At 45.4% G+C, this 15,486-nt stretch overlaps 2 protein-coding genes across 6 annotated transcripts in view; both read right to left on the bottom strand.

Moving 5' to 3' along the window:
- dock11 (dedicator of cytokinesis 11) overlaps positions 1-12,239 on the bottom strand; it is a 35,332-nt gene extending 23,093 nt beyond the window's left edge. For 3 of the 5 annotated variants that reach the window (XM_029839572.1, XM_011606540.2, XM_011606538.2), the window contains exons 1-12: positions 11,951-12,239; positions 7,394-7,510; positions 7,052-7,141; positions 6,751-6,833; positions 5,720-5,786; positions 4,302-4,397; positions 3,970-4,104; positions 3,428-3,611; positions 2,545-2,624; positions 1,722-1,805; positions 1,469-1,609; positions 90-368 (exon numbers count right to left, since the gene is read on the bottom strand). In XM_029839572.1, the coding sequence (XP_029695432.1) occupies positions 90-368; positions 1,469-1,609; positions 1,722-1,805; positions 2,545-2,624; positions 3,428-3,611; positions 3,970-4,104; positions 4,302-4,397; positions 5,720-5,786; positions 6,751-6,833; positions 7,052-7,141; positions 7,394-7,510; positions 11,951-12,055 (1,461 nt within the window). In that variant the 5' untranslated portion in view covers positions 12,056-12,239. The remainder of the gene's footprint in view (positions 1-89; positions 369-1,468; positions 1,610-1,721; positions 1,806-2,544; positions 2,625-3,427; positions 3,612-3,969; positions 4,105-4,301; positions 4,398-5,719; positions 5,787-6,750; positions 6,834-7,051; positions 7,142-7,393; positions 7,511-11,950) is intronic. The other 2 variants (XM_011606541.2, XM_011606539.2) reach the window with 1 other exon arrangement.
- Positions 12,240-12,827: 588 nt separating this feature from the next.
- On the bottom strand, positions 12,828-15,264 carry haus4 (HAUS augmin-like complex, subunit 4). Its single transcript, XM_003966802.3, has 9 exons — positions 15,071-15,264; positions 14,822-14,961; positions 14,600-14,731; positions 14,291-14,431; positions 14,054-14,150; positions 13,812-13,957; positions 13,548-13,678; positions 13,411-13,479; positions 12,828-13,250 (listed from the first exon to the last, which is right to left on the bottom strand). Exons 1-9 carry the CDS (start codon positions 15,135-15,137, stop codon positions 13,058-13,060), a joined length of 1,116 nt encoding a protein of 371 aa, XP_003966851.2. The 5' UTR covers positions 15,138-15,264; the 3' UTR covers positions 12,828-13,057.
- Between the last annotated feature and the right edge of the window lie 222 nt (positions 15,265-15,486).

A 15,486-nucleotide genomic window follows, 5' to 3' on the forward strand; every position in this document is an offset into this window, starting at 1 on the left:
CAGAACAAAGGAAATTATCCATTCAACAATTATATAATCTTTAAACGGCGAGACAGGCAGGTGGCCATCGATCTAAAAGCGATGTCTACCTGCGTGGGGAAGTGGAGGAGAGACTCCGAGACCCTCTGAAGAGCCGGCAAGCCGTTTCCTGTCCCCGAATCTCCATTCACCAGCCCTCCTCCTCCGCCTTCCCTAAATCTTCCCACGCCTCCTCCGCCCTCCGAATCTGAGGATGGGGAGAGCTGGCCCGGGGCTTCGGTGAGCATCTCCCTGACGCACAGCGGGTTGAGGTCAACGTGGAGGTCGGCTGAGATCTTGCAGCTCTTCGAGACGTCGAAGAGCGCCAGGCTGATGAAGAACGGTTCCACCTGGAGTTCGGGAAGAGGGAAAAGTGATGCAAGAGCTAGGATGCACAGCTGACCCTTACATCTCTGCATCTCTGATCTCCGCTGAAGAAGATCATAGTTAAATATCGAAAACAAATATTAGATCAGCAGCCCCGATGTGGGCACATATTTGAGAACAATGAATGATTTCCTGTTCCAGGAGAGCGCGCTCTATCAAAACCACAGTGTGACGACTCACCAGCACGAGGAGGTCCAACTCAATGTTTTATTACATTCAGTAAAAGCACAAAAGCAGCATTCACACATTCTCCCATCTGCTGCCTCGTGTCAGCAGGAGCGCTTGACTAATAACGCCCTGAAGACACTTTTCATACGCAACAGACAGACTTCCTAAATTATACTTAAACCTCAGTCTTATGGAAATTTTAAATCGGCAATATGAAGCCATCCGAAAGCTGAAATGTTCAGCTGGGTTCTCTCATAACTCTGAGAGAGGCCGGTATGAATTATGGAAGGACATAATTGAGAGCAGCGCAGCGGAGCATAAAAATAGGACTGAGTGGTTTTTGCCAAAATATTAACCCTTAAATTCTCAAGGGAAATTTTTGAGAGGTGTATGGAAGACTAAATGGATGACATTTGAAATGCTTTTTTTTAAAAACCCAAAAGATTTGTGCTGGATATGTGAATTTGCCTTTAACTTTAATCAATATGTCTTTAATATCAATGTGTGTAAAAAATATAGTCAAAACAAGATAAATGGACATTTTAAATGAAGCTCTAGAACGGTTAAACGTGTTGAACAATATCTTTGGTGTTGAAAATAAGTTTTTTTTTTAAAAATGTATTAATTTTTTAACAGAGTTTCTTCCTGTCCCAGTCACATGACTGTCACCTGATCAGCACAACAGGATGTTCACAATATTTTACCAAGGAACTACATGAGATAAGGTCAAATATGAAGCCAAAAAAGGTCGAGTTTTGGGTCATCCAATGTGTTTGTGACAATCGTTGCCAAGGCTTCTTTTTTTAATTTATCTGGTGGATTATTGATGAGCATAATGTTTTAATGGCCTGGTAACGCAGCTAGCAGTAAAATCAGAACATAGATGCTAACGTACGTTCGTGAGGATGCCATCGCCCTTCTCGCTGACGCACCCCTGGAGGCTGAAGGCGAGGTCGTGGCAGCTGACCATGATGCGGCGTCCGAAGCGCTCCTCGAACGGCTTCACGTCTGGCTCGATGCCCGAAAAGTCCAGCCTCTGGTGCCGGCGGACAGAGACAAGACAGAGCATGGAGACTGGTTCGGTGAAAGGAGGAAGTGCGAAAAGCGAAGGGAAACAAGGGCAAACGAAAAATGAACCATCAACTCACCTGGGTTTCTGGATCCAGAGAGAAAAGCTTCTGTCTGCCCTCATTCCTGTTGATCTTATTCAGCTGGTCTGTCTCCCGGGCGTACTGAGGACACAAACACCACCGAAGAAAGCCACATCAGTCAAGTTCTACTGCTTATTTTTTGTCACACGTGCTGCTATTCACTTTTAACTTTTCTGTTTAGCATTGAGCTCATTAGCATTGAACTCTTATTGCCATGTCAATGCTTGGAACAACGGGAAGAAGAACTGATTTTAACGTAAACGGAGCATCTCAGACATCGCTAGGCTGGCTGAGCTGCCCTGAAGTGTTTTTCTCTGCAGGTAAAAGGACGCCAACGCAGATGGTGCGGACAAAAAAAAAAAAAAGACGATGGTGTGTAACAGAGAAGAACAAATCAAAGGCTCCAGGTCACGCTCATAATCAATCTTCTCCCCTTCCTGCTTCTCCTCCCCTCCCTACTGCTCAAGCCTGTTCCAGCCTGCAGACATACCCCGAGCAGCCTTTACAGAGAGAAAGAGAGAGACGGTGTCCCGGAGAGGCCGAGAACAGAGTGAAACGGCAGCACAGAGGGCTTTGTTGTCTGTCTGTAGCTCGGGGTTTACAAGCTTATTAAACCAGCGCAGACCCTGTGGAATGAACTGGTGTAGGAAAAAAAAAAAGCCCCAAAGACTTTGCCTTATTCAGACAGGAACCACGGTAACAAAGGATAATATACACGGACAAGATGTTTCTTAATAACAAAGTCTTACAGATACAAGGAATTCAACGGTGTCACCAAAGCAAACCTCCTGTCAAATATCCCCCTGACCATCCTTCATACCTTCATAGGATCGGGGTGTAGGCTCCTCCCGAGGCTCTCCGGGAGGCTGTCACCTTTTCCCTGGCTGGCGGCGTCGTCATCTGATGGAACAGTACATTGATCACATGACGCAGGAAGGTGACAGTAAAGTTCTGGTCCAACGGTGCTTCCTTATCGCGGCTCTCAAAGCTAAATGCATATTTAACAGCCAGCTATTAGGAAGCAGCCATTCCCCACACTCACAGGTGAGACCCCCCTCCTCCTTTATTGCAGATGTGCAACCAATCTTGAGGACTATTGGGTTTCACTGGAACATTCTGCAGAGGCCACAGTTTATGAGAGGAAACCAGGGTGCATAGATGCTAGCTTGCGTTGACGCATCTTTTCTGGCGTCGTCGTGGCAAAACTCCTCATTTGGCTGTGACGCATCCGAATGCTGAGAGGTTTTGAGGTGTTTCCCACAGATAAGCGCGGGAATACCACTAAATTCTGGATTTAGTGCAGGAATTTAGTGAATATACTTTTTTGCTGGGAGAAATTGTGGGATTAAACTAGAGGGATCCACTGGATTTATCACCTATGGTGTCTGGAAAATTAAAGAGTTGCAATAATAAAAGGGAATAACACATGGAGGGACACCGCTTTTAACCGTTGGTGCATTCCTGGAGGGACCGACATAAACGGACGCAAAGGAGGAAGCAAATGTAGCAATTCCTCCGCCCTCCCAGCAGTGATTATGGGTGTAATGTTAAACCGCTGTGTTTCCTAGGTATTGCCAGAAATGTAACTCATTAGGACGTCCTCACACGTGGAGAGCTCTGACTCCGGACAATCTGAAGAACTCAGGGAATACATCCAAACATGTTATTATCGCTGCCAAACTGTCATCGAGGGGTTGACTCACCCAGGCCGCAGTCCAACGCTTCAGAGCCGTTCCTCCTGTCCTGGCTGGCCTCGGTGCTGCCCTGTAAAGCCTGTTTCAGAGTGGCCACCCACTCCTCCATCTCTGCGTCTGTATCTGCAACCAGGAAGTGGCTGTAGCGGTCTTGCATCTTCAGCTCGAAGCCATTACGGCGCATTTTAGGGCACTGGAGGGAGGGAAAACGGTCATATGTTGACTTCTTTACTGTGCAAATGAGTGAGAGTGGGTAGAAGGAGCTTATGCTCGGTGATAAAACAGATGCACCAGAATTGATAATGTTCTCTTTGACATTATGGTCTCGTACTCATACTTTTGCTTTACAAACACTGTGCTGAGCTCTCCAGAGAGTCATCGCCTAAATGGCTCCATCAGCCTGAAAGCCTCCTGGCCCCCTGCCTAAAACCTGAGTCAGTAACCAGCCAGTCACACAAAATGAGGAGCCGCCAATTAGCACTTGCCTGAGATTTTTCTCCCCTAAAATCAATCAAACTGGGAGCCAAACTCTGTCTCCCCAACCCCCGTACCTGCACAACATCGATGCAGGAGTCAAGGTAGATGGATCCTTTGGTTTCCTTGCAGTTCTTTTCGTCCTTGTAGGAGTTGAGGATGTACGAGCCATCGGGGAGCTGAGACAAATAGAAGTACCTCCTTTTGAAGACCTGCAATATACAGCAGTGGACGACAAGTCAGTGGTTGACGAGGGATGCAGAATTTGATGCCTGGATCCAAGAACCATGATGGACACAATGGAGAAACGTTCCCATTTGCTGCGCGGTGGCAGGAAGTGATGTCACGTATTGCACAGCTTCCGTTTTAATGACTATTGAATGACAGGGCGAGCGCCGGGATGACTCACCCTCATGGAGACGGACAGGCTGCTGTTGATGTTAGCTTTCTGAAGCCAGCCCTGCTTCATGATGCCTCCTCTCTGCGAGCACAGCGATGCCGAGTCCTGACAGGTAGGATGAAGTCACACAAGTTGAGAAATCTGGGGTTAAACCAAGTTGCAAGTTCTGCACTACAATGCTGACGACGTGAAAAAAAAAAATCAGCTGACGTTGAAATAACAGAAGTATTTAGAGTCACACACTGTATTAATTAATCATGAGGATTTTTGTGGTTTTCTGCTGCCTCCCTCCCAGCTTATAGCAATCGGACCGGCAGCAAAAGTAAGACACAACCCACTGTCCAGCAGCAGCAGGAGCTCTAAAGTACCTTTTCTAATGGAGAAAAAAGCGGTGAGAAGTGTGGAAATTAGGGTTCACACAAAAGGCTTTTAAAACCGGCAATTTAATAAAATGCGACATTGATCAGTTGATGCTGCGTGTGGTGTGTGCCGATGATCTCAACCCAACACATCATGCATAGAGATTCGGTCCCACCGCCGATCTAGAACCTGCTCCTCTATGCTAGAAGCCTCACTAATCGCAAGTGATGGAACACAAACCAAGAAGAAACAACAAAAACCGGAAAACACAACAAGCAACACAGAAGAGGAGACACAAGAGGGTCTTGGGACTGTTCTTATTCAGCTCTCTTCTTGATTGGCTACATTTCTTTCCACGTCACAGTTTACAGCGTCCTGACTCGGGAGTCGTCGGCTTTTTCCGACACGCGTGAAGATTTTTGGTCATAAATATTGAACAAGTTTAACATTTAAAATCATCTGGACAAACTGACTGTCAACACAACTTCAGACCACAGGACAATCTTATATCTTATAAGACATAAGCTAATCGGGCGTTTGCCGTCCTTAGTTGGGACAAAAACAGCCCGACTGACACAGGTCCATTTGTCCAAAAGTGACCTTTTGACCTCATGTCTCCGTCCTCCTCTCCAGCTTTAACCTGTAATCGAATTTGCTGGCCGTTGTCCTCCAGCAACTTGCTTGCATCCACAACAAAACAGTCTGTTCTTGTCCTTTCACATCCAGAAAATGATCATGCAGAATTAATAAGAGAGGCATTTCAAGAAAGACCCTCCCACCACTGGCAGCACAACAGCATTAGTCTTTCAATTAAGCTTTCACTCCTTCGTTTATCTGCATCCGGACTTGGTCTGGGGGAGGAGGATCGATTAGAGCTATTTATAGAACGAGCCCGTCTACTGGATTTGCTCTCCAGAGGTCACTACCAGCAGGAGCGACATGACATTCATTACAGAGAGCATCCCGGGCCTCTGCAGAGCAACAATCCAAACTCAGGTTGTGATGAAATCTGCGCACGAGTGAGTCTGAAACGCTCGTCTGCAATGATCAAAGGCCGCCCTGCTCACCTCATCTTTGGCGTCTTCGTCGATCTCAAACACTTGGGTCGGCAGCTTGTCCGTTTTGAGGCCTTTGCTGTGAAATGCAAACAAACAGACGTCATTGAACACACCGCCCTGGCCATCTCTTCATTTTAAAAGCCCCCCCCTCCCCAACATCTTTGACTAATGAAATCTATTCTGCTCCAAGGGTTCCTGATTGGTTAAGGGTCCTACTCTGCCCTCCCCATGTGTTTGGCTTGTAGGCGTCTAAAGTCCGCCAAGTTTGAGAAGCAACGGAGGATACCAACAACCTTGGAGCATATTCCAATTCCTTGTTTGGCTTGGAGAAAAAAAGAAGAAGCAAATTCTCGCTGAAAAGCGAACAAGTTAAGAAGACTTTGGGATCTGAAAAGATTTCAAACGCACAATAATTAAGAGTCGTCTGTTATTCGTTACTAAGTCGCCCATAGTGGCTATGCAGCTATAGCCAATAATGTGGTTATGATACTAACCTACTCCTCAAACGTCTACTAACTCAAAAGTTTTTCGTAACTCCGAATTGGATGCTGGGTACAGTACCCACACAGAAAGGTCAGTACACTGAGGTCTGGCACGTGCATGAGGTGTGTTAGTGAAGGAGGTGGGCGGGGCTTAAGGAGGTGGGAGGGGTCAGCAGGGTCACTTTTGGAACCCAGTCCTCGAGGGCAGCAATCCAGCCAGGTTTTCTCTCCTCCCAGGAAGAATACGGCTTTCACTGAGGTAAGAAGAGGTCTCTACCTGGTAGGTCAGAAAACCCGGTTGGATCGCGGCTCCTCGATGACAGGAGGTGAAATCCGACATACCTCAGCTTAAAAATAAACAGAAGACAGTTGGGATGATTTAAACAACTGGGCTGAACCTGCTGGCAGCAATCCGCCCCATTACGAGAGGGATTTATTCCAGACCCATGCGAGCGGACTAAATCTCGTTTGGATTGCGTTCAAACCCTTACTCCTACATGCACAAACTGGGTTTATCATTTCCACCGGTCCGAATATCGCTTCGCTAATCTTCTTTACCTTGGCAACAGGCGAAAATCCCCGGAGTAAGCCTCGTATTTGTAGTTGATCACATGCCAGTCGGTGTTGTACATCTTGATGCACTGTCAAACACAAGTCAGCAGAGGGTGGAATCAGGGGCAGCGGACCAGCAAACAGTCGAAAACAGAAGAGAGCGCTGGTCCAGTGTTTAGTCCTCTACTTCCTGCATTTATCACCTCCTTTTATTACCATGTTTTATCTTGCTGCATATTTACATGACATGACATCTAAAACACAGAGGAAAGATTACACACACGGGACTGCTAAATTATGACGGTACCTCTTTGGCAAACAGACTCCTCGCCTCCTTCTCTGCATCCTGAGGCACCGAGGGAACAATTGTCCTCCTCTGCCGGGAGATCTGCGACTCCTGTCCACACCCGGGGATGACGCACACACAAACATAACCACGTGTCCAAAAATCACACAAAAGCAAGTCGTAGTTTAGCTAGTCGCACTAAAGTGTAATGGTAGGTTATGTCTTTGACCCCTAACAGACTCATTTTTATTGGTTTATAGCAGGTCAGCAGTGGGATTGTAGGCTACTTCCTTGGCTGCAGCTCCATCCACATGTGAAAGATGTTCTGGGACAGTCACGGCTGGATCGGATGAACGTACTCACCGAGACGTCGTCCAACGGGCAGAGCAGCAGGTCTCGGTGGGGGTCATTGTGGATCTGAGCCTTTCTCTGGAACACCTCGGCCTCATAGTCGAGTGGTTCAATGATCTTTGGCTGCTCCTGAGAGCAGGGGAAAAAAAGGAGAAGACCTCAAATACTGATAGATTCTGATAAACCTTTTTCGTTCCTGTGAAGGAGAAAATATTTTGAATTCTTGGTTTGGTGACTGTGCCTTCACTACGGGTCCGTGAGGAAACACATCCTTGTTCTTTCAAAATAACGTGAAAGATAAGGGAGAGGGGAAAAAAGGAAAGAAGTTGGAACAAATCAGTCATGAAACAAAAAAGTGTTGTCAGACACTCGGTTATGTGTATGCAAAAATAGAAAGCAGACTAGCTAAGATGAACTTTAAAATTTCCTGTTTTCAGTTTCACAGAGAAGTGAGTGATATGGGCAAAAACAGTAAAATATAAGCTTTACAGGAATAACAGGCCGACATAACTAGGCCACCATGTGATCACAAGTGGGAAACCTAAACCACTTGGAAAGATTGAGAATTAAGTCCAAGAAAGTGCTGCTTTAAGCTCAAACTCAGCAGTCAACGCGGGGAGATGAATAGCTTAGTCAATAAGCTGAGGCTGGGCAACACCGAACCTTTTGGTCCCTTTTGGACCCTTTTGTAGGATACACATGGCAAACACAGAGGAAACTCCTGTCTACAAAGTGGCGCTACGTATCATGTGGTTCCGCGTCATCATATTTTCCCCTGGTGCGCCTGTGACCGCACTAGGAAGCCGCCAACATTGGTTTGCGCTTCCCCTCCCCCGTTTCATTCCCACATTTACTGAAGATGTGAAATGTTTATAGTCATGTTAATGAATGCTACGGTCCACACAGGTATGTCCTTTAATCCTTTAAAGTGGCCTGGCCCTGACATTCAGGACGATCCGGCTAATCCCGTTTTTTTGATCAACAGCGATTTAGCAATGAACACAGACAGTTTTTGAGACATTTTTGAGATCAATCCAGAGACAAACTGAGCTAATTTATTGGTATTAGCTTGATGATTGAACCATTTTTGTACTCAGTCAATATTTTCTTCTTTCAGTTCAACACAGTCCTCACATTTAAGTTCAATATAGTTGTGTTAGTCTCATCTCATCTTCAACCACTTTATCCCTTTTGGGGTCACGTGGAGGGTCCACAATGCTCGAAGACAGGGCTCACTTCTGGATGAGTTGCCAGTTCATCGCAGGGCCATATATGAGCATTTGTGGGTTCGGTACCATGCTCAAGGGTACCTCTGCAGTGCTCTGAAGGTGTTCTGGCATCTTCCCCTACTACTACTACTCCCCAAATCCTCAGATGGTATAGCAGGGTCAGCGATAAATTTCTTAAAAACAAATAGAGGGAGGGCAAAATTCAGTTCAATTCACATTTATTACTTATTATATTATATATACTTATTAATATAGCCTCTGTTACAAGCAAGATAGCGCCTCGGCCCTTTACAGAAGCCCAGAGCCTGACAACCAAACAAAGAACAGCAGCAAGGAGAAACTCCCTTTTAACAGAGGTAAACCTTGAGCAGGACCAGGAGGGCAGGGGGTGCGAAAATGAGCTTCCCATCTTTTCTGATCTATATATAGGACTCCTGAAGTTATCACTCTTTATGTTCTCTGAACATGAGCCCATAAAGCAAACTGAGTACATGTGCCCAAACTGACACTCAACAATGATACAATGATAGGTTTTGAAATGGATAACCAGCAGGAAGTCACCAGCTCAACCTGACACCTATGAGTCTGTCGAAAGCATTGAACCCGTGTGCACGTCGGCGCCCCGCACCCAGCAGCTCCACTTCCTGTCATGTGCGAACGAGCGCGACCGCAGCGCGACGACTCAGAAGCAACTGTTCGACCGGGGACTGTGCGCGAGGAGGGGGGTGGGGACAGTGCGGAATAAGTTCTGCTTCACCACAATTAGACCGAATCATGAGCAGTGAGTGAGAAACACAGAGAAAAAAAAACCAAAATCAACAAGGGATGTGGTAAAACAACAGGTTGGAACTGCGCGAGGTGACCACACTACACTGTCTCACACTTTCTTTCGGACCGCTCGGTCGCTGAACAAGAAAGACAAAATGTGATTTTTTTTTTAGGCCTTGACGGTGTTGACACCCACCGTGCGCTTCCAGACATTGGAGGGTCACGCAAGGCGCTCTGGACACCAAACTGGGTGCATTTGATCGAACTGCCTGACCCCTTTGAATGTTCCAGGCTGCGTTCACAACATCAAGATCAGCTCAGTAACAGGACTAAACAGAGCCCAGTGACAGTTGCCCTTGCACAGTTTTTAGTTTTGACACTATTTGTTCTGGTGGACACCTCAACGCTGCTTCAATAAATGACCAAATACGAGGCTGCGGCAGAAGGCTCCACCGCTCTGGAGTGTATTGGTGGCTTCTAACGGTGTCAGCAAGGTTCCAATAAATGCTTGAGGCGAATTCTTGTCAACTGTGCAAGTCATGCAACAGCACTGCTTCTAGTTGGTAGTTATGTTAAGATGGCAGGGGTTTGTTTTAGAAAGGGTAAACAAAGTGATTTCATATTCAGTTGAACTTTGAATTTGTACCGCATCTGTTACAATCAAAATCCTTCAAAAATCTTTGGGGGAACATTCTGGTGATGGCAGGAGGGTTAAAAGAGGAGAATAAGGGGAGATAGGACAGGAGAGAGAAAGAGTAAATATATAGTAATTACACAGAGGATGTAAGACTAAAACTGAGTGGGTCAGGAATTAAAATAAAAGGAGGTTGTTTTTCATTCTTGATCCCTTTGTCTTAATGATCCGAGTGGGTTTCACCACCTTTAAACTGTCCGGAGGGGCTTTATTACACAGGCAAATGCTGTAACTGCCACAATTTGAGTGTATTTAGGAGGAAGCAGATAAAATTGTTCGGGCATTTTCCTGGCGAGGTTATTTTGGCATCCCCAAATGAGGTCCTGGAGAATACCCAAGACACCCTGGAGGGACTCTCTGAGTTAAGCTACTCCCCCCACCGCCCCACCGATTGTCATCAAATGAGGTTTCACTCAAACGAGGAAAGAAAGAAATCCGTAAGATACCACAAACGATCATAGACCAAGACGCCGTATGGATGATGAGCCAACGCAAAGCAAACGAGTCCCCACTTTCTTTTCATGGTTTTCATAAACGAGACACAAGTGGAACTCCTTAAACAGGCTTGAACTGTGGGACGCTGTATGATGGAGTCATTAACAATATAAACAGCTTGACTGGTTTCCATAAAGGCGAGAACTTCGACGATTCTTGTACAAAAAAGAATTGTAATTGCTGGTACGTCAGCTGACAGGCCCTCTTATGAAAACTCATTCTCCGGATGTTTGAGTCACTGTAGCAGAAATTTTCTGAACTGTTACGTTTCCTTCTTTTTTTTTTTTTTTTTTCAACCGCTAAGTTTCACTTCGGTGTTGTGCTTGAAAACACACAATCTCGCTCGAGCGTCGGCACGTTTTGAAGAAAAGAATTTAAGAGGAGAAAGAGTCGCTACACGGCCACTGAGGAAGTAGGGTCACAGCGCGCCCAAGGGAATCCCCCATGTGAGAGAAACCGGGCCAGGCAACAAAACCAGGCTTGTCTTTTAGGCTTAGCGGGTCGTTCATTTGCTTCATCACTGCAGGAGCCAAAAGCCTTCCACCCGGCAAAACACACACATCTCTTGTGAACTCCATGGAGAAACACCCAGATCCCCTTCTCGCATCCACAAAATCAAAACCTCACATGACACGCTTTCCCAGATCTCTTCGCATCATGTTCCTCCTCGAGGTGACAGTCACAAGACAGGAGGAACGTGTGTGGATCGTTGGTGCTGCGGCACAGGTTTGAGGACAGATGTTTATCATGTCGGTGCGTAAAGGTCGGACACACACACAGGCACAAACCTCACCAAAGCTGGATCAGCAGGATTCTCAATGTTATTCATCACCTAATCCTTTATCAGTGCAGTCTGGTCTTTACTGCCCCTGTATCTAAGGATAATTAACTAGTGGATTATAATTAATTCACTAGTTAATTATGTCGTTCATTGAGGTTTGAATGCACAACGTGGCCATTTCTGGGAGAAACAGAGCCTTGGACACTGAAGGGTCAGAGGAACCATGCTTGCAGCTGTCCAACTGGCACAGCTCCTCATCCCCCGTCACACAAAAGGAGCCCCACCAGTAGTAAAACCCATCTGTCCCCGCGCACAAAGTCATAGTAGATTTTTTTTTTTTTTTTTCAAATGCCAACAATAATTCCAGAAATATGTTCTACAGCGATGGCGCCCCGATACAATTAGAGATAAGTGGAAGAACAATGCGGTGGAATTCGATTGGGTTGATGGAAGACGCACAGTTGGAAGGGGGGTGAGGAGAAATACACACACCACCACCACCCCGGAAAGGAAGTGAGGGGAGTTAGCAGGCTAACTTACATTTTCCACGTTAGCTCAAAAAAAAAAAAAAGAAAGACCGCAGCGTTGCGAGCCCCACTCACCACAAGGTCCACAGTGGTCTTCACAGCCTCCGACACGCTCTGCCGGACCTCCGCGGCCGTCCCGGGTTTGCTCAACCTCTTGGTGAATTTCCGCACCTCCGACATGCTGCCACGCTGGTTAAAATCCACTCTGTGCGTCGAACATGCCGCGGCGCCGGCTGTTGTGTGACAGCCAGATGTGCGTTGTGCGTGAGCTCTGCAGTTGCGCGTCGTGAGGCGGGGCCGCCGCCGCCGCCGCCGCTGCTGGTGATGATGGCAAGGATGATGGTGAGGAGACCAGAGAGAGATTGGCGGGGCGAGATGATTCAGTCGAAGTCACTTCCGTGTCTTCTACGCTGCGGAAACCGAAGAGGGTTTAATGAGTCAAGATAATAAGTGTCAATCACTTCCGTTTCTCCGCGGTGGCTTCGACGTTGTGACGAATCCATGGTCGTCAAAAAACCAAAAACAAATACCCATATAGCTTCACAACCATAAAAACAATCGGCCATGTGGCTTTTTTTTTTGTTTAAAATGCCTCTGAAGGTGAATATTGAAGGTATAAATCTTATATTGCTTGAATGGAGAACCGTTAAAAATCTGACGTGCAGCGCCACCTTGTGACTCATGGAGCGAATTGTAGGAAAAATTGCCGCTTTTCCCCCCAGCGAAAATCAGCAGGAGCGTAGGTTTGACTGGTTGTTTTTCACTTCAAATGCATCGCATTAATTTTTATAGATGTAGCAACAAGTTTTTTAGTTGCTGAGATCTAGCAACATACATGTGAGGATCCCAACCAAAGTTAAAGCGGCCAAAGATTATTATTTAAATGCAAGTGATTAGACCATTAGATGGGATAAAACATTGAACATTCCTCCAAAGAATGATGACGACATTGTGGGTTTATAATGCTTTAATAATTTCCTTCACAACCAAATTTATGGAAAAGTATTATTACAAAGAATATGCTTTTAACAAGGGCTTCATCTTATGGCAGGTGAAATGAAATGTCTACATTTTAATAAAGCATTGACTACCCAACCATCTAAAATGGATTTCAGCAGAGAATCAAATATATTGTAAATTGTATGCTACAATGTGCCACCGTCGCAACATGTTCTGCATTTTTCAGTTTTGCTTGTTACTATAGTGAGCGAACTCCTTCAGAGCCCATTTTTTCATTTCTATCTCTCGTCGCAGTCTGCAGTACTCTTCTGCCAGGGCCTCAAACTCTTTACCCAAAATCTCAAATGACGACAGTTTTGACTCAACGGACTGCTTCTCTGCCTGACAGGCCTTTAACTCAGCATTCAGCTTCTCTCTGAAATGAGAAAAAAAAGTGTTGATTTTAGGAAAAACGCTAGGCAAAGTGAACTCAAGGTACATATTAACTATAAGATGGCTAATGTAAGGCATCTGAGACACAAAATTAAACCATGTGGATGATATACTGTAAGGCCAATAAACAAAGTATATCCTGCCTTATTTTTCTATGAGCAGATATCGCCTCGGGCGTGTACGTCTCCAGCTGAATTTCCACCATCTCTGTTCTTTAAAACAAGCAAATATGAATGTGTGCTGTATATAGGATGAAGGGGAAAAAAGGAGAATGCCTTACTTGATCTTTTGCAATACTAATTGGCATTTTCCCTCAAAATAGTCCAATTTCTTCCTGTCCAAATCGGTTTGGGTCTTCAGTCTGTGATCCAAGATGACAGACTGGAGAAGTTGGATGCACTTAATCAGCTCCTGAACACAAGCAGACCAGAAGGAAAGCAGAATAAATTAGGTCTGGAATTCATATCAATGCTGATTTTAATGAAGAACATTAGAGCGTTTACATGCATGTTACAAACATGTAGTTGAAATAAAGTTTTCCTACACTGAGGTAGAGCCGGGTCTGTCTCTGCAGGAGAACTGTGTTTTCCCGGCACACTTCTTTCAGACTTTCAGCTCTTTTCTTGTCTTTATCGAGCTGGGCTGATAGGTGAGACAGCTTGGTATTCTTCAGACCATCGCTCTCGCTCTCTAGAAAGGATAACAAAGCGACAACCAGGGTCCAATGATGTCATCTCAGGGTGGTCGGATTTAAGTTACACAGGATGGAAGAATTAGATACTTTACCACATTCAGGCTGATAGTAAGAGAGAAGACCAAAGCACTTTTTCTTCAGATGCTTCTCCACCTCTCTGGGAAGAGCTTGTTTCATTCTTTGAGAATTCTGATATAAATAGAGTTATTGAGAGGGGGTAAAAATGTTCATCCTTGTGATATTGAACCAGAAAATCTGCAAAGTTCCTAAATATCTCTGACTACTGACTAAAATAAATGTCATTTTCTTTCATTCTTTTTATTATTCACCTTTTCTGATGGCATGAACTCCATGACCTGTTGGGGATTCAGACCCAAAATTGATGGCTGATCTTGGTCGGTAGTGCTACTGGGATCCAGCTGTCTGATGCATTGGGACACCAGCATGGACTTTTGTATTGTGTCATAAAACTATACGCAACAATGAAAGAGTATCATTAGGATTTTTTTCTACAATAAGGAAAGTTTGATCTCATTGCTGATTTATGGAGCAGGAATATGCAAAAACAACCTCAAAAAGGCTATATCTGGTCTCGACCCACTGCCAGCAGTTTGTGCAGTAGGGAGGGAGGAACGTACCATGTTTTGTTCCGGGGAGACGGTGGTGTGGTGCTTTCTGATGCAGTGATCTTGTAACATCTCCTGCAGACACTTGTGGAGGCTCTCAGAACGCAGCCACTGGCGCCTCTGGTTCTGCAGCTTCTGCTCAGCCTGCAAGCATCACAAAGCCTCACAGAAATCTTTGCAGAAAGCAGTCATTCAAAATAGCGTGAATGAGTTGTGAGTAGTGTCTGCTGGTACCTTGTCCAGCTCTGATTTCAAAGGTACAGTCAGCCCGGTTCGGTCCACATGTTGTGACAAGGTGGCCAGTAGTTTACAAAACTGAGGGTTCTGTGTCAGATCCTCGTCTGTAATGTCACACAAAGGGACGGAGGCGAGAACTGCGGACGAAAAGCAACAGAAGTCCAGTCGCAAAGACGTTTACGGTAGCCTTCCACAACTAGCACGTTTACTTTCAGATATAACCATTTCGGATGTAAAATCGTTTACCTTGTTGATGTAAGCTGTCATATTTCCCAAGTACTGGTACGTGTGACGACTCAAGACCAGTGGACATTGTTATTTGGATTACTTTTAAATCGTTCGTAGATGTGGGAAAGCTTAGTTTGCTAATACAAAAATAAAACACCCACTTCCTCAGTTATGTTGCGCGCGTGTCGCAGAAATGTCCCGATTGGCTAAAGACACCCACGTGAGCCATCCTGCGCGCGGCGAAAACTGCTCGCGTTGCATTCTCGGGAACGCGCATTTCCAACAGAAATTCATGTACATCCTATCAAAATGAGATAGATTTTTTCATATAGGGTTTGTTTTCATCAGTTTAAAAGAGACGTTAAAATAAATTCAAGCCAATTTTGTAAATGGTAAAATAAGATGCCTGCGCCTGTAATGCTGAACGTTATAAA

Source organism: Takifugu rubripes, chromosome 8 (assembly GCF_901000725.2).
Source record: "Takifugu rubripes chromosome 8, fTakRub1.2, whole genome shotgun sequence".
NCBI classification, from domain to species: domain Eukaryota; kingdom Metazoa; phylum Chordata; class Actinopteri; order Tetraodontiformes; family Tetraodontidae; genus Takifugu; species Takifugu rubripes.

Excerpts from the sequence above, each read along its gene's own strand:
- haus4 (XM_003966802.3), bottom strand. The coding sequence starts at position 15,137 with ATGTCCACTGGTCTTGAGTCGTCACACGTACCAGTACTTGGGAAATAT. Across the intron at positions 14,732-14,821 it reads TGAAATCAGAGCTGGACAAG|GCTGAGCAGAAGCTGCAGAA; the intron begins GTACCAGCAGAC and ends TGATGCTTGCAG. Across the intron at positions 14,432-14,599 it reads TCTCCCCGGAACAAAACATG|TTTTATGACACAATACAAAA; the intron begins GTACGTTCCTCC and ends TGTTGCGTATAG.